The following is a 19,083-nucleotide window of genomic DNA, read 5'->3' as shown; positions in this document are numbered from 1 at the left end:
GAATTGACCTGGTTTTGAACCCTGGATATGGGTGTTGGTACCAGTGTCTCCATTCATAAAGACTTGTTAGAACAGTTAAAAGCTACTAAAATCCTTTAATCTGATTGGCTGAGAGTAAAATGTTCTTATGAGAAGTAAACAGGCCCCTGATTTGCAATTGATTGCAATTTTCAATTACAAATTTGTAAATTGGTAGATCAATTTCCTCTGTACAATACCATCTTTTTTCCTGCAATAAATATGAAAATTGATACAAGTTGATCAAATTTATCTGCAACTAATCAATATTGGGCCTGTTTCATAAAGGACCTGCAACTTTTTTACCCCTACCGAAATTTAAGCGTGCCGCTTGCTAGTAACTAGCATGCGACTAGCAGGGCACTCGCTTAATAAGCGAGTGCATGCTAGCGAACAGTCCCTGCTCGCTAAAAGATCGCTTAACTATTACTCTGCACGCATATCACACGCTTATTAAGCTAACCGCATGCTAGTTACTAGCATGCCGCAAGCTTGCGCAAGCTAGTCGTACGCTTCCCGCAAGCTTGGAAATTTCTGTAGGGGTAATTTTGCCATAATGGCAACTACCATGGTAACAGGGATTAGTAGCCAATCACAATCCAGGACCATGGTAGTTGATATAATGGCAAAGTTACAACAGTTGCAAGTCCTTTATGAAACGGGCCCCTGCTTTAAGAATATCAATCAATTGCATATCTGCAATTAATTACAAGACCAATTGATTGATTTGGGGAAGTGAAATCTACCTTCCACTGAATGCAAGTTTCTTGCAATATCCTTGGGCCCATTTCATAAAACTTATTACGATTTAGCACATTGCAATAGCAGTTAAAAGCTACTGAAATCCTTTACACTGATTGGCTGTTAGTACATTTATTATAGAAATTGTTCATTTGTTATTATATCCATTCTTTATGAAACGGACCCTCATGTTCTTTCAAACCAATGGCACATTTAGAAAGTGTTTTAAAACCCTACATGAAAGCTTACCTCTAGGACTGAGTTGAATGGGATGAGGATCAGGTTTTCTAAACCCATTTCATGACTGGTTAGTTCCTGCGCTATGTTTGCACATGCTTCAGAAGTTTTGACTAACATAGACCTGCAGAAAAGGAATTGAAATAATAAAAATAATAGTTACATTTATATAGTGTTTATTACACTTTGTTTGTTTCTAAGAGCTTCACATTGCAATCATTATTGCCCCATTCAATGAAAGAAGAAAAAAAAATTAAAATTGACTTGGTTATAAACATAGAGGGGAAAATAGAGCACTGCAGGTATTGTAATCAACACTCCAGCAATACATGGATACACCAGCCATTCAAAAAAGGAAATAACAATGCTGCATAACCATAGCAACACACTTTCTGACACATGTAAATGTGTCTTGCAGTCCTCACTCCAAGTATAATGTTTTTATCTTGACTCATAATGCTCTAGGCATAGGGCAAAAACCAAGGAAGTAATTAGCTTCTCAAGACTGACACATTAATCTTTTGCAAATTTTCATTCTTTGACCAATACAAGTCATGTACATAATGTACTACATATAGGTGGATATTATGCAATCTCTATACGTTGGCAAATACCATATTTTGCTTCAGATTTTCACCAGACTTTTTTACCAATCATATAAGCACCCCCAACTGCCTTTCCCTCCATTCCTTGCTCTAAACTGGCAAAAAAATCTTGTTTTTATTAACTTTGAAGGCCTGTATCACCTCACCCTCATACATGTACACAACATCCTTCATCACAATTTGGATATAGGCCTACACAGTCTGTCCAATTTCTGTCAGCTTTCAGAAAGACCTGTATTCTTCCTTCACATCAAAATGATTATGGAATATTCCTTTGGATAATATCTTTATGATCGCTCTCAAATTGCTTCTGAGTACTGCTATCCCCCATTATCACACAGTGCTGACAGGTATAGAATTATCAATGTTTATTGGTGCTGCTAAATTACAATGTATGAATTGATGCCATTTCATTATGGTCATAAATCATATAACAATCACTAAAGGATGTACATTGAATGTACCACTGTATAGCAGTATTCATTATTCCATACAGTATATTAGAAAGTTTAGAAAATTGATGAACTTTCCCTCCTTATTTTATAATACAATTCAATTCACACTGTAAAATTTGTACACATTCTTACATGTAAATAATTGATTGATAGAAAAAACTTTGTGTATAAATACCAATGACTCTGTTTATAATTCTCAGGCTGTGGTTGAAGTTTGATTACCATGAATCATGTTTCATTTAATAAGTTCTTTTTATTGTTTTTCATCTCCAAGATAAAAATTGTTATTTGTTTTAGTTTACCTATTTATTTTTATCATATCATTTTTCATTTGTTTGTTCGTTCATTCATTCAGTTTTGTATTTATTTGGTTCCTTTTTTTTTCTTTTGGGAGTGCTCTTCTCTATTGAATGATCCACCAAAGCTATCAAACCTTATCAATAAAAAAATAAACCATATCTCCTCTTTGATGCAAGTATGATGTGTATAGTGTGTACTATGTATACACGTATGTGGTTCAATTGCTTTATTCTTTACCTTTACAGACTAGAATACATGTAGTTCTTAACATTTAAAGAATAAAACATTCTATGTGAATCATTTAATAGCATCAAGGGCATATCAATCTAGAAGCTGAACATTAAGGACAATCCAATCTATTACTAGAAATGCTATGCAAGGAAGAACATACACAGTGACTACATACACAAGTATGTACCAGAAACCCATTGAAAATCATTTATTGATTGCTGCAGCTCAGCTGGCAGCATCTGTTAGTCTTTAGCCAAGGCAAATTTAGATTTTGCATAATCAATACAAGTAGATGGTAATCCCGCTTCCAGTATCTACAGAGTACATATTTAGGCCTATGTGTCAAGTAATGTAGGTGGTATTGGAACATCCAAAAAATAAGAGTGGAAGAGAAGCTGACAAGCTGTAAAGCTATTATCCAAAAAAATTGCTTGGAAAGTGGAGGTAAAATGGAATAAAACAAATAGAAATTGTTTACTTGCTGAAAGGTGACTAGCATAACAGCTGACTGCAAATTACTGGAATTAGTTCGTTAGTCATGCATATAGAATTCTGAACAGGAGATATTGTTTAAAACAGTACTGTCGGTAAACTAATGAGGTCATTTCTTTGATAGGGTTCATGCTTGATAGGTAATGAACTCCTTTTTCTTTATATGCATGTTTGTAGACGGAGGGGGGGGGGGCTGATTCTGCCCCCATCAACATTTTCCACAATAAATCTACCAAGTGAAATTATTTGACCGCACCACTCTGTGGATTTTTACTCTATGGACTAGTGCAACTTTTGAGACTATGTTTGCTACCCCAGGGACGCAGTTAAAAAATTATGCAACATTTCTGAAGTGCATGTCAAGACCTAAAATTGCTCAAAAACATGAATGTGTACACATCCAGTGCAAATTGCTTTTTTAACTAAAATTTCTGATTAAACTCAATTTCATCTTGCTTAAAGTCAAAATAAAGTTGCCAACAATTTCCATCGAAAAAAAAAATTAAAAACAAAGAAATACATAAAAAATTAAAGACAATAAAATACACAAGAAAAAGATTGTCATGTTGATTTTTTTTCTAGTACATTTGATCAAAGTCCTACAAAATGTCTGTGCTTGATTGTCATTGAATTGTGGAGCTCAATCTTTAGTAGTATCTGAGCTTAGTGTGGACCACTAACGTACCCGATACCTAGGGAGGGGAAGTTATCAATGCCCCCGAAAGTAGCCCTTTTCTTTTATCAAGATTGTCAGAAAATGTATGCCTTTCCTGACAAGGTATTACCAGATACAGACAGCACTGTACAAAGCCAACTTGATCTAGTTTGAGTTATACATGTACAGTACATAATAGTGTTCGTGTATTTCATTATTTTTCAACTTTTTGTTTTGGGGACATCGTGGTCTAGCACTTAAGATTCTTGTCTTTCAATCTGAAGGATGTGGGTTCAATTCCCAGCCATGGCGTATTTTCCTTCAGCAAGAGATTTACTGAATTGTGCTGCACTCAACCCAGGTGAGGTGGGTACTGGCAGGAAGTAATTCCTCAAAAAGCGGTGCGCACTGGAATCGGTAGAAAAGCTTGGCTGGGGTGCACCTGAACACCTATCAAGGTGGATACATGCGCTATACAGATCCTATATTATCATTTATTATCATTTCAGTTCTCATGATACTTATAATACGCCTGCATGCTTAAAAACTCGGAAAAGAATATTCAGTATGAACTAGAATTAAGTAGATAAAGAGTCTGTTTTGTATAGACTAGAACAAAAAGTAATGCAATCCATTTTGGACCAAAATAACTGATGTATATTTGTTCATGTGTATTTACTTACCCTAATAATGTTGTGTCTCCTAATTCAACACTCATCTCATTCATACTCTGAGAAAGCACAGAGTGCGGAAGCTTTTTCTGCAAATCAAAAAAAGGGAGAATAAACAAAAGAATGAAAATACATCTCTGCTTTGCAGGAATTTAAAATGCAATTTATACAACTATGAATTTCTTGGTTAGAGTCAGAACAATGGTTTAAAAAAATGACCTTCTGTTTCTTTCCAGATACAGGTGTATTATTCATTTTAGGAAGAAGAATAGTAATGATATCATTTTACATCATTCATACATACATGACTTGGTGATCCTGGATACATGCAGCATATGAGATATTTTTACATGTACATGTACATGCAAAATTGTAACTATCATTACTGAAATTCATAACAGACTGTTGTAATCAAATCCATGTTTTATTGTTAAATTTTGTCAAATGTATAGAGGATCATTTGAATTCTTATGAAACTCTCATTCAGTATATAGATTTTTTTAGTTGGGCCTCGTTGGGTGAGGGAGGCATTCGATAGGCATGTGAAAATCTGTCAGATACTTACCGTTCTTTTCTCCACGTCTGTTCCTGAGCCAATAAGACATGCTGAGAGCTTCTTTGTAATGTTCTGACACGTGTGTTTTATATGTTCAGTTCGTTTCTCACACTACAATAGAGAGAACACAAACAAAAATGCAAGAGTCAAAGTGAGAAATGAAATAAAGGATGAAACAAAATAATAATAAGTTTAATAATAATAACAACAATAATACTGATAATCATAATAATAATAACAATAATAATAATATTGTGATTAATTACAAGTATAATAACAGCAACAACAACAATACTACTAATAATATTAGTAATAAAACAAAAGACTCTTACTTGTAATAATTCATCATTCAGTACTTCTGTTTTCTCCGCTCTGAAAGACAAATGAGAAAGAAATAACTTGTGTGAGATTACAATGTAATTGATGTACTGTGTCAGAATAAAATACAAACTCATCATGTATGGAAATATCATCATTCAGAAAAGGGGCAGTATGACAATGTCAACTGCAAAAAAAATAATAATTTGCCCATTCTACATACTGTACATCTTATGTATTCGCACAGTTTTCTAGGTGGAATGAGAGAGTGGGTTCGACATTGCCCTAAGTTTTGCAAAAAACTGGCATTTTGGGGCAAGTTGACTTTTCTTTTTTATTAAATAACTACAAAATATGGTGATTTAAATAATTTTGAAAACATCACCAAAAAGGGCCGTTTTGAAAGTCCATTTTTGATGCACGTGTACACGGCGTGTTTTTCGGTCGTGTACACGTGTACACGTTGTAAACACTGTGAGAGCGAGTTCTGTTTTCATGTCGACACGGACCCGCATCAATATGTCATAAAAAGGGGTCTATATAGCCTAAGTCACGGTTTTAAAGCTTACCTGAGAAGTTTGAAGTATCAATCCACAAAAATTGGTGCAAATTAAAAGTTTACTCGGCTTAGCAGCGCATTAAATTAATAAAGAATGCAAAAGAAAATCAGTGCAGGGCCCTAGCTATCGCCGACGCTCGGTGGATGCGCATTTTGTATACTGTACCGTACATGCATGCACAGATCGCTGCAGAATAAGTGTAACTGAAGTTATCGATTAATTTTCATTATTATGTTGCCAATTTGACGAGCGTTTGTTTGTAGGCTTGTGTGCGAGCGTATAACACGTAAGTTGTAGCGATGATCGCTATCGCAATTTGTGATTCTCAAATTGACTCTGAGTGTGATTGAGCAACGCTTTCGAGCTTTTGAGACCGGAGCAGACCCATTTCGTGCCGATTTCGTGGTACAAAAACGTGAGTCTCCAGAAAGAATGTGGATTAAATTGGCGATTTTGGAAGTGAACTCACTCTGGATTAATTGAAATATGTTGACATATTAGTAATTAAAACATGTGCAGTGTCTGAGAACTAAGATTTAATGTGAGGCTGTGAGCTTGTTTATGCAGATGCTACCGTGTACACGGTGATGGAATTTAGTACACGTGCACTGACTTGACCGTGCGTGTACACGTGTACACGTGTACCCGAAACGGGCCTACTTTCAATACTCTACTAAAAATGTAGAAAACAAAAAAATAAATCTTTGGCACTCTTTTCAATAATATTGACCATCTTGCCCTTTTACTTGCCGCATGACGATATAATACATTCATATCTTCATTAGAAATCTAGAGAGTCCAAACATGAAAAGCAGTTCATCTTCAGGTACTTTTTCTAACAAGAATAATAGGCTACTGGAATACTTGGATCTGATTGGCTGATAATGAAATTGTCTGACAAAATCACTGAAAATATGCTTCATGATGATATATACATGTACTTTCCAGCCTTTAGGAGTGCTTCATAAAGCTTGTTACCAACAGAAGATGTCACACAGTTTGCTTCTGAAATCCTGCAATACCATTGGTCATCAATTGACAAATGTTACCAACAGAAGATTGTATGTCACACAGTTTGCTTCTGAAATCCTGCAATACCATTGGTCATCAATTGACAAATGTTACACTAAATACACCTGTGTGCATATCAGTGTTTCCACTCTTCCCGAAATTCTGGAAATTTCAGGATATTTTTTACTTTTTCCACTTAAGGTTCGGGAAATGAAAAAATTCCAGGGAAATCCAAAAATTACAATTAAAAAACAATAAGTTGTAGCAACTTTTAATATTCATGTTAAAAATTGTTTACCTCGACACATAGCTAAAAAAATTTCAGCTCGCATTTTGTAATTTGTTCCTTTCTTCAAAGAGGGTGTGGACAAAAATGTGCTACATGTACATGTTTATTCCCTGATTTGGCTCACATGGACCAAATTTAGGCTCGCTGTATTATCGCCTAATCTTTTTTTTTTAATCATACTTAAAAATTCCAGGAAATGTCTATGAATTTCAGGAAATTTATTTTGGATCTGTGGAAACACTGGTGCATAAAATTTTTATTCCGGAATTTTTTAGATAAATAACAAAAAAACCTTGTTAATAAAAGGTATCAATTACATGTATGAAATGGTAGACTTGGCCAAATCAAGATTGTTGTGTTATGTGAATATTGTGCTTTGCTTTAAAAAAAATATAGGACGGTAATTCATGGATACAGATTTCGTGTTACCTATTTTCAAAATAATATGCAATTTACATAGCGCTTTATATAATACAAGTACAATGTTTCTCAGCGATGCATCTACTTCATGAAGGTCGAAGACCAGAATTATCCACATTGTTCGAATGCTGGCCTTGCTATTAGGACTCGATCTGCACTCGATACATACTACATGTGAATCTCATCTTTGAATCAATGTGAACACGATAAAGATTCTGAAATAATGCGGCATTCATATACATGTATTCTGCAGTAAAAGTTCTTGTTTCTAACACCAAAACACTGCACTGACTTTTTACCATTGTGATATTACCATTTCATAGCAGCACTCATAAAAAATACATGTAATGCTCACTATTTCTAAATTCACAAATTCATGCAATTTTTATTGCAAAGCCATATCACATATTTTTATCATCTGCAAAAATGTACATGTGTAGGCCCACAAGAATCCCCACTTGAGAAATTCCTCATCCTATGATGATGCTGTGTCCATGGATAGAGAGCTTTCTGAATTCATTGGTTTTCTCTATTAGGATACAGACCTCCATCTAGACATCACCAGAGGACTTTAATTCATTCCAGGATTGACTAATGCCTATAACATTCAAATGAATCTAAGACTACATGTAGTAATGCATTCAATTGCCTGTTCGGTGTCTGCATACCTTTCGTCAAAACAAATTGGCAATGCTTTGTTTGCATATAACCGGCCACTGATCATGTCTGATTCTTAATAGGGCGAGACAGATCGGCATAAAACGTTCAGTTGTTGGAATCTGTTGGAATAATTAGTTTATGAGGCTATTACTGTTTGGATGATCTTGAGCTAATGCAGCTGGCCTTGGGGCTCACTTCAGAAAGGACATGGTATTTGAATTGTGATCGTGTCATGGTTTTAGCTGATTAGGGATAGCCTACTCAATAATTTATATACATGTAGGAGGCAAAGAGAAAAAAAATCTTATTACAGAGGATTACATGTACATTACCTTTCACATACTGCCTAAATCTTCAACATCAGGAAAGCTCATTATTATGAATGGGGAATTTCTGAGCCCTTTTTATTTTCAAGGGCTGTTTTTTAGTATTTTTTTTGGGGGGGGGGTTGGGGGAATTCGCCCAGAGCCCCGTAGATTAAAGTCTAAATGTACAGTGTGCAGCTTTTATCTTTATGAGTCTGTTGTTGTTACGTGAAAGGTCAGCAACACATCTGATGTGGAAGACTAGGCACCATGGCTGCAAAGCCTATTCACTCAAGATTGCTTTTAGTATTTTTTTCTGTGCAGAATTTTTTATATGAAAAACTGGCATGCATTCATAAAAAGGAAACAACAACTAATGCACGACTGGAGCGTACATGTGGTGGATGCTTTGCAAAGTTTCATTTATTATAAGACTTTGTATTTAAAAGGCAAAGACAAAAGCTGCAGGCTCTACATGTACCTAGATACAGGCCTGTGAGGCTACTGTGTAATTTGAATACATTCACAAAAACAATCACAATTACATACAAAATCCAGGAAGTTGAACAGTGCCATGGGAATAATTTTTTGCTGGGGGTGAAATTTGACAACCCCCCCCAATAAAAAATGTTCAGCTTTCAACACAAAATGTTGGTCATTTTCCATACATTTCTCCAACACCATACACCTATCAGATTTCAAGGGGGTGCTGCTTACAGTGTACATGTATCATACAGGGGGTACTACACACAGCACCCCCTGGGAAAATCTTCAGGGTGCTTCAGCACCCCCTTGCACTCCTGTATGTTTGTAAACTATAATGTGTAAAATCATATTTCTGGTATACATACCGTAATGGGTCAATGTATAATGGGAGGGAGACAAGTTCATACAGCATGTAATACTACAATATTGAAAATGGCTAAAATCTTCTGTGATTTCTTTTCTCGAAATTCTTAAATGGATATCCTAAAAAAAAGTAGGTTAAAGAAGGTGAATAAATTAAATAGGAATTGCTATTCCAGTATTCTCTAGAACATGTATTCATGAATGCATCACCCTCAGTGAACATGTGCCACAAGTACATCATGAATGCAAATGATAATAACTATCTGGTCAACAATCCAAGGACTTCTCATTCAATTATCATCTCCGGATACATTGTACATTGTATGTATGAAAGCTGTACATGTATCACTGATGACATTGCAAATCAACTGACATCAAAACATCACAGTATACTTTCGATCCCGGGCCAGTTACAGATCATTCATTCTATCTCTCTCACAGACTAATCATAAAAAGAGTTCAATCGCATAATTTACGAGTCAGAAACATGTACTGCCATGACTGTCATCTCATGTTGTCATTCGTGGAATAGAATCATTTTTCCACGACTGATGATGATGAGGAAATGCAGACGAATAGTGTCTTACATGTACATGTACCATAATAATGAGTTTTTACCAGTGAGGAGGGCACAGTGATACTACATGTACATGTAACAATAGCAAAGTGGGGGTGAGGTTCTGTTTTGTGGCTAGTATTTTGTTGAGATTTTGAGTAATTTCTGTTGCTGTTCTGTGCAGTTTGATGAAAAAAAAATTTCCGTAATTTTCTGTTTGAAAAGCCACTTTCAAAGGTCCATTTCTGTGAAATCAGGGAATATCACTGTGTCCCTACACAATAGCGGGTATTATCGACAAAGTGAGAAGGTTTATCAATATCGCTAAGTGGTAAAAAAAGCAATTATTGACATGACTATCAATTAAGATGTGATCGATAACAGCCCTAATTTTATATAGCGCCCTCTATCTAGAAATAATCTATTCAGAGGCGCATTGTTTATTATTATTATTACTGGCTTTCTGTTTTGAGATGGTGCATACATATACATGTAGGTTTCATTAGAGATCTTAGATCAAAAGCAGAAAGTTAGAAAGAATACAGAGCCCTGGGAACATTTCTTTTTTTTTACAGGAGGTGCTGATTTATTAAACTTGGCAAGCAAAAGAAAAGTTCACAACAAAACGAAAGTCATTTTGGTGGCAAGAAATTTGACAAGTAAAAAAAGGGGGGAAGGGGGGTTTCACTGCAACATGGTCTTGGATATCACTTTATTATTGATTTTGGCACAGAATTCCAGGGGGTGCAGCAAATGTAGAAAAACACACACAGCACCACCCACAAAAATTGGGGGTGCTTCACCCCCAGCTCCCCCGCTTTACCAAGCCCATGATAGAATAATACTTGAATGGTCCAACTAATGTGGAGTATCTGAAATAAAGTGATCAAGAAAAGAAATTCTTTTATGAATTGAGATTCAAAGATAACTTGAGATGCTTTGCGGGTCGTGCGGCCGAGCACATGTGTCCCCCGAACCCACTGCGTCATCCTTCATTGCGATATACATATATACTGTACATGTATAGAGCTCACACAGATATTTGACAAATAAATACAATTGTCATGGTGACAACGACCCTGCCCACATTTTGCCTGTGGGTACCAAATTTGATGACAATAATATGACGTACATGTACATGTAGCAGCATGATTCCGCAAAACCTAAAATATTGTCCAGTATCACCTGTTGGGGAATACAATTATAGAGTAATCTGGATATATTTTATAAACCTAACCCTAAGACCCACCACCAAAAATGATAGGCATCTTCGCTTCACCTTCTAATATTGCTTCTGTGTGCCAACTGTATTACAAACTGGAAAAAGAACAGAAGTTACAGGTTTTACCAAATTTTCCACAAAAATATGGTTACCATGGCAATCAAGTCTTCGCCAACTCCAAAATCATGCTTTACCATAATGGACCTTCATGACAAATCAGAAGATAATTGGAGAAGAAATGCAGGCAGTAGAGCACTCACAAGGAAATTTCCTCAAAAACTCGTTACCATGGCATTGATGTCATCGCCCACACCAAAATCGATAGGCGGCTTCGCAATACCACATTCAACCTTCATGCAACATTTGAAGATGATCGGAGAAGAAATGCAGCTGGTAGAGTGCTCACAAGGACAAAAAATCCACAAAAACTCTTGTTGCCATGGCAAAGATGTCTCCGCCCACACCAAAATCGATAGGCTTCTTCGCTGTACCATACTCAACCTTCATACATGTACAAAATTTGAAGATGATCAGGGAAGAAATGCAGCTGATAGAGCGTTCACAAGGAAATCTCTGCAGCGGACGAAGTGGACACGGCGTGAAGAGGCCAAATCCTCCGAACTCTGTTCGGGGATACAATAATTTCTTAGTGATTTTGTTATGGCACACATCCATCAGATTCAGGGGAGCATTATTTCATTAAAATTTTTCATCTGACATCACAAGTTGTCAATCTATCTGACAACTTTCCTTGATTTGATTGGCTGAGAGTGAGGGTGACTGTCCGATAAAGCAGGATTTGTCAGATAAAACCTCTGACACAACCTTTCATGCAAGTATGCAACACTCCCTGGTTTCTTCCTAGAATAAGAAAGAGTTACATTTAGGGCCACCCTTATAAATGTACCATAATAGTAGCTCCATGGTATGACACTGAAGACCTTCTCGAAACCAGGAAACTTCACAGTGCAAACTGCTCTTCCCTAATGCCTACTAAATCAAGTTTATTGGCAATCTAATTGGCATGCTAGAAGTCTCAACTTTCAAGTCTTGAGTTTACACACAACTCTGACTTCTTTGAACAAAAGTATCAAAATTTGATTGCCATTCATCAAAGAAATGAGAGCGCAGACAGCAAAAGTGAGTGAATTGCAGAGGTTTTATAGACAATTGATATGAAAGAAAAGTCCACCACACTACAATTAATCAAATTAATTTGAATAACTGACAAAATATTAAGGTGCCACAGTATAATATATTTTGGGTTTACACATTTTGAAAAACTGTGTCCAGTACAGCACTACTTGTCAGTGTCTCACACCTACATGTAGATCATGATTTTAAAAATATCAATATCATTTATAGGTTAATTATTGAATCATATTTGGGTCAATAATATTGAATAGATTAATCACTCAAGAGGAGAAGTCAAATTGGCCTTGCACTATCAAATATCAAACAAATTCCTTTGTTGAAATACAATTGTAAATCCTAGAATAGGATTATTAGAAGTTCACTACACCTATTGATTGAGGTCATGCAATGTGGTATCTAGAGTTGTTTAATGTCATCCTAAAGTTTATGCGCTGACAGGTCCCAGCAAAGAAACTTGGTATTTATCAAACTTTCCAAAGATGGCAAGAAAAGTTATACTGGTCTGAATATGTACTGTGGTGTTCTGAAGTTGGAGAACCCCACAAAAAATGAACATACAAGTATTAAAGTATCAAGTTCAGCTATGTTAATTGTGAGGTCGGTTATAAAAAAAATTTAACATTCAATAATATTTCTATCTCTGGGTGAGCCAAACATTGTAGTATTAATCTATAAAACACTCACAAGTATCCTCCTTTTTTCTTGGTCATGAAAATTTGGCGGTCCATGGTTCCCAAGCACACCCCCCCCCTCCCATCCGTATGCCAGTGCAAATGATGCCAAAAACAGGAGTTTATGTAATCTAAAAATATGGAACCTGTACACTGTACTGAACAGTACATAGGCCTAGGTGAAGAAAAAAATCTAGGGTGATTCGATTGTAAAATATTTTCATTAGCATGTAGGCTAGACTCAATTTCTTTTTTATTTGCTGATCATCAATACAATTTGAATGTGAACTTCACAGTCTGCTAGCTGAGGATTGTGATCGAGGCTGAATTTATGGAAGACCAGGTACAGTAGGCTGGGCCTCATTCAACCATGTCTTATTCTATTCTTCATGTGTACAGGGTAAAGTGATTGGTAAACACTCAATAGTCTGTACCATAGAAGTATTATATTTTGAATAAACTCTGGGCCAATATTTGAAAATTATGTCATTCACTTTTAACATCTCATCCTTGTTTGGTCTTATTCGATTTTAAAGAATGAATTTGGAGAAATGAAACTGATTTTTAATAACATATGAACATGTACATATAAGACCGGAATCTATATAGTTTACAAAGACCTAGAGAATACAACTTTTTATTGGATCATTTTAAGGCCATTTTGATAAAGGAAAAACAAAATGCAAGTTGTACTAAAGCAAAATACAAAATTTCAGTACAGAAATGTACACAACATGCAGCTCTTCATTTTTTGGTAGCCCAACTTCTTGTAGCACTTCCTCTTTTTGTCTTCTTTCCTCATTTTTTCATTCTCTTCTCTTTCACATTTTTTCTGGTCATTTGGTGAAATTGTTTAATATATGTACATTACATGTACACTGTATGTTTAAATTCCATAATTCACCTCATATTGTTTACTGCAATTGCTTGTGTTTTAGGGACAGTGATTTTCCGCGATTGCGGAAAACGGACGGAATTCACAGAATCGGCTGTTTGAATCGGAAAGTGGCTTTTCAAATGGAAAATCACGGAAAACATGTTTTTTCTCAAAATACACAAAAAAGCAACAGAAATTAATCCAAAATCCTCAACAAAATACTAATATCAACTGAAAAAACACGATCTCACTTCGCAACAACAATCAACACATCGTAACTACATACGAGCCTCTCCATCACTTGATCGTATCCAAATTAGTTTACACTCACGTCCGCATAGAAGGCAGAATCCGGCCCGTGTGTTGCTGCCCTCTACGTTCGGTCATAATATAATGATCACGGTGATTCATCAAATCCAAAATGGTGGATATTTGGAAGTCGTCGACTGCTCAAAATGATGTCCGAAAAGTCCCCAAATCAGCGATAAAATCCCATTTAACAATAAAATAATGCTAATAATATGAAAGGTGAGAATATACATGTATTCATGTTGATTATGTTTCTCTTAATATTTTTTGAGCTCGAATCTCTTCGATTAAAATGGATTTTAAAGCGATGTTAGTACATTAGTACATGTAGATGCAAATTTTGAGCTGCGCTAGCATTTTGACATCGCTACTCGTTGCGTATTGGTTTTCTACGTAAATGGAATTGTCAATTTTTCTTGTACACAAAGTCTATGGGGAAACGGAATTTCCGTTTTCAGACATGCTGAAACGGAATTTGAGATTTTCTGAAACGGAAAAGGCAATTATTAGAAACGGGAAATCACTGTCCCTAGTGTTTCTACCAATGGAAGCATGATTTTCTACAAGGTTTGTGCCTTATTTAGGTTTCCAACTTTTGTTGCATTATGTACATGTATCTAATGTCAAATATTTTTTTTAAATTTAACTTACAAAATATTTATCAGTACTGGTACTTTACATGTACATGTTTGAACCAAGCAATGTTATTTTATCATTATTTTTCCTGTTTTTAAGGGTTGCTTTTTTGCAACTTACTGCCTAAACATGCCACATTGGATAAACTTTAACATTGCAATGAATGGGGGTTTTCAGGGGCTCTTTTTATCTAATTTCCAAGGCTCTTTTTAGCATTTTGGGGCAATATCTCAGGCACATGTAGCCCCCCCCCCCTCATTTTGGGGGCAATATCTCAGGTACATGTAGCCCCCCTCATTTTTCCTGTTATGTACAGATGCTGTTTCTTTTAAAAGTGGAACAAAAAAATTACATTATTCAATTCAAAACCTGTACCGGTACCTCAAGCTGCTTTGATACATGTGCATAATCGTTATGGTAATGGTTTTCTACATGCATGTTTGTATTTTCTTTATTTTATATTATATTTTCATTTAAGTCTTAAAAAGTTCCAAACTATTAACATACAAGCTTTCAATCTTGTTGCTGGTTGTTTACATTTCCATTACTGAACCCCTAATTGTAAATTCTTATTATTTATTTTTTTAATTAAAAAATTTGTAAAGGAAGTGGAAACAAGTGTTTTGTCTTCTCAATACATGATGTACTTTTACATTGTACTTTTAATGGAGAGCTTTGCATCGAAAACAATGCATTTTGTATAAGTGAGGGAACTTCTTCCTTTTGTGCACTCCCCCCCCCCCCCTCCCTGCCACTGATATTAATAGCATTGGGATGGGGAGGGGGGGGGTCCATGTCCGATGACACAAAGATAACATTCATATGATCTAGATAAGTATGGTCTGGGATTTCTCAACATGTCAATAGGAGAAATAATTGTGAAAGTTTATGCGTTATTGTCTCACGTTGTTTTAAAACATTTTATGAAATATAAATTGCAAACAGCAAATGTTCCTGAAATTGCCTTCTTGTCCGCACAAACACCCTGTCTGGACCCAGATGTATACTGTATAGGTAAGGCCCATGTCGTAATCTGAACTTGAATTTAATTCAAACTACATGTACATGTATCTTACAATGTATAAAATTGTTTAAATATGGAAAGTCAATTGTGAATGAGATTCCTCCATTCTAAAACAGGACGACTTAAATTCATCAGCTCAATCGACACACAATTCATTCGTAACTGTCAGGAGCTAAAAAACAAAAACTGTTTCCTTTGCCTGTACATGTATGTAACATTAGATCTATCAAAAAACAGGAAAAGGGAACTTTGAAAAGAAACAGTGTAAATCTATTAATTTCTAGATCAAAACAAACTTTTGACATCTTTTCTCGTAATTTTTCAGCAATGTTAAAAAAAAATCAGAATACAGGCCTAATTTTAATCAATATAATTAAATAAGGGTAGGCCCCTATGTTTTTCTCATTTCTACCATGCACAACAGCCCCACATCACCCCCCCCCCCCCGGCCCCCCTCCCTCTGTATCAATGATTGCAAAGCAATGCAATTGGGAAACCTGGCACTGGCACTACAGGAATCTGCAAAAAAAAGCTCTGAAGCTCACATAGGCATGATAGGCTCCAACCGCTCCTATATATTATTTGTGTTTGTAAATTTGTAAGAATCATTTCTAGCAGAAATACACAGCATCTCAAATTATTATTAATTAAAGAAGAGTTCCCAAACCCCGTTGTTGTTCGTTGTGGGTCGTTTCCACACCCAAATGACCCAAACCCCAGGCCCGGCCCGGTCATGCCAGCAGTACAGTAGTGCAGTACGAGGAAAATACGGCACGCCAGGGGCCCGGTGGGGTCACTCAATATGACTTGGGGACCGCATGACCGTTACCAAAATCGCGGGAAAAGGGGTAAATTTCACGGAACGTCCGCGGACAGAACACTCCTCGAAGTAGTGAAAATAGGGGTGCTCACCGTCTTCGATCTGATGGAAATAGGGGTCAGGAAAAAGGGGAGAACGATCACGGGGAGTAAAATCCGTCGCTGAGTCACCAGCCGCAGAGGGCGCGCATCATGCTCTGTATCTTTATATGGACAACTCTACATTTATTTTTACAAAGAATTCTACTTTTCTTATTTTTCAAGAAAAATAAAGTTCTTTTGGATTATTGTATCAGTATGACATGGCTCTTGGTCATCTTTAAGGACTGAGCACTCTGACGCCTGTGTTGCAATTTCCTCTAATGAGGAAAGGGTGTAAATGCCCTGTCCTTGAAATACGGTAAATAGGGGTAAATTTGCGAAATGGGCAAAAGTGTCCTTACAATCTTATAATTAGCATGTTAGGGGTGTTTCAAGGTACCATTTTACCGCAATTTTGTCCTTGTTTTGCGTGAAAATAGGGGGGTAAATTACACAAAATGTCCTTGAAATTGACTGCAATAGGGGGTCACTTGCATTTGTGGTAACGGTCATACGTGTCCCCCTCTGCGGCACTCACACATTGTACAAGGTTAGTATGTACTAACCTCGTACAATAGACCGTGTTTGACCCTGGATTTCGAAGTAGTCGGCAAACATCGCTTCATTGCTGAAGTAATATTTGCCGAAGCTCCTTCTCGCTACGCACCGGGGCTCTTGCCGGTAAGTAGCAAGAGTTTGTTGAATATAAAAATAATAATAAAATAATAATCCGATAAAAAAAGCACATTTTGCTTACCTTGGCCTCGAAAGTGACTTCGCTTGTCTCTTCCACGGAAATACAAGGAAGCCCGTTGGTGGCGCTAATAATTTCACAACCTTGATTCAGCTCCTCGGTAATTTTATAACTGTATCTAAATTCTTTGAATGCGCAATCCTCATGATTAATTTACTAATTATGGGCACCAATTAATAAAATGCCTTCAAAAAACATAATTAATGATTAAAATTTGGTGATAACACTCATTTGCATTAATTTAAAAAGATGACTGATAAAAAAAAATGAAAATAATATACGTGCCTGGAAAGAAACCAGCAGTACAAGCTTTGACGAACGTCAATAATACGTATACGGTATACCAAAGTCTATACAATGAAAAGATTGGACACTTCACGGACTTTGCGTAATGCCTTGCGTCGATATGCGTGTAAAATAGTGTAGGTGCCTATTCTTTCCCTTGTCGTGTCTTTGATATGAATATAAATCGCGCGCCCTCTTCAGGAGAAAATTGATATCAACGCTGACTGATTTCTATCTCCGTAAAATCTTCACTAAAGATCAAGAAAATATACATATTTTTAGAAACTTCAAGGACAAGTCACGGAAGGATCTAAATGATTCGGTAAGTGTCATAGCAGGATGTGGAATATTTATTTATACATAATATTTTATGTGGGCAAAAGCCCACTGTATTTTCGAAGTGTAGTGGTGTGTCGCGTGCGTATGACTGATAATCCTTCGCTCGCGAGACGATATGAACCCATGGCATGGGTGCCTCTGCGGCTGAGTGACCCCACCGGCACGCCAGGCCAGGGGCCCCAGCGGCAGAAGATTCCATGTCCAACTTAGATATTTTTTTAAAGCATATTCAGACAAAAACATGAATCTATCTATGTTCTGAATAGCGTCAACTTCATATTCACTGTATTCACAATAAATTGTGCAGAAAGACCTTGATTGTGTGGAGTGCTTTTTACCTTCCCAAATTCTGGTTCGCCCGCTGTCTCAGGCGGTTCATCTGCCGCCTCATCGCGTCTTTCTTGATCATCTTTCCTCTCGAATGCACCAAACCACCTACTCCAGCAAATCAGTACACTCCAAGGTATCTATTCCTTAAGTGGCAACCGCCACAATGATGTTGTTTGTTGCAAAAATCAAGTGATGGTTTATCAAGTTCGTGCAGGTTTAGATTCCAAACAACACAGGTCGCAATACAGATTACACGTAAAAATACAATTTCCTCATACATATTGCATGTATGGGTTTTGGTGTGCATGCGAAATGCGGAAGTGGGCGGCTTCTTTGCATCAATGTGTTTGTCGCCATCTGCGTTATCTGTTTTCACATCGAATTCTTAGTTGTTTTTTTTTGGGGGGGGGATCAATTTTCAGATTAAATTTATGTGGACCAGGCTCTGACGAGATATCTTATCAAATATGACTAGTTTGCTTAAGAGTGAAGATTGTATATGTTCGTTCTCTTATAATTACAATTCTAACCTTCTCTTTCCATGCAAGAATGTAAGAAACATCAAATTAAAAAAAAAAGAAACATCAAATTAACAATTACCTGAATCATTTTAAAATGGAATTTAATAAAAGGGCTAGCCTACCCGAACAAA

At 36.4% G+C, this 19,083-nt stretch overlaps 1 protein-coding gene across 3 annotated transcripts in view; it reads right to left on the bottom strand.

Annotated features, from left to right (window-relative positions):
* LOC121422290 (rho GTPase-activating protein 17-like) overlaps window positions 1–18,759 on the bottom strand; it is a 69,437-nt gene extending 50,678 nt beyond the window's left edge. For 2 of the 3 annotated variants that reach the window (XR_005971143.1, XR_005971144.1), the window contains exons 1-5: window positions 18,440–18,759; window positions 5,294–5,333; window positions 4,971–5,072; window positions 4,418–4,494; window positions 1,009–1,120 (exon numbers count right to left, since the gene is read on the bottom strand). Coding sequence is in view for 1 of the 3 variants with exons in the window: in XM_041617227.1 (XP_041473161.1) it covers window positions 1,009–1,120; window positions 4,418–4,494; window positions 4,971–5,072; window positions 5,294–5,333; window positions 18,440–18,510 (402 nt within the window). In the remaining 2 variants the exon portion in view is untranslated. The remainder of the gene's footprint in view (window positions 1–1,008; window positions 1,121–4,417; window positions 4,495–4,970; window positions 5,073–5,293; window positions 5,334–18,439) is intronic. The other variant, XM_041617227.1, reaches the window with a different exon arrangement.
* Window positions 18,760–19,083: the final 324 nt, after the last annotated feature.

The sequence above is a fragment of the Lytechinus variegatus genome, chromosome 10 (genome assembly GCF_018143015.1).
Source record: "Lytechinus variegatus isolate NC3 chromosome 10, Lvar_3.0, whole genome shotgun sequence".
NCBI classification, from domain to species: Eukaryota; Metazoa; Echinodermata; class Echinoidea; order Temnopleuroida; family Toxopneustidae; genus Lytechinus; species Lytechinus variegatus.
Note: the sequence above shows the minus strand (reverse complement) of the source record. Positions and strands in the feature narration are given on the sequence as shown.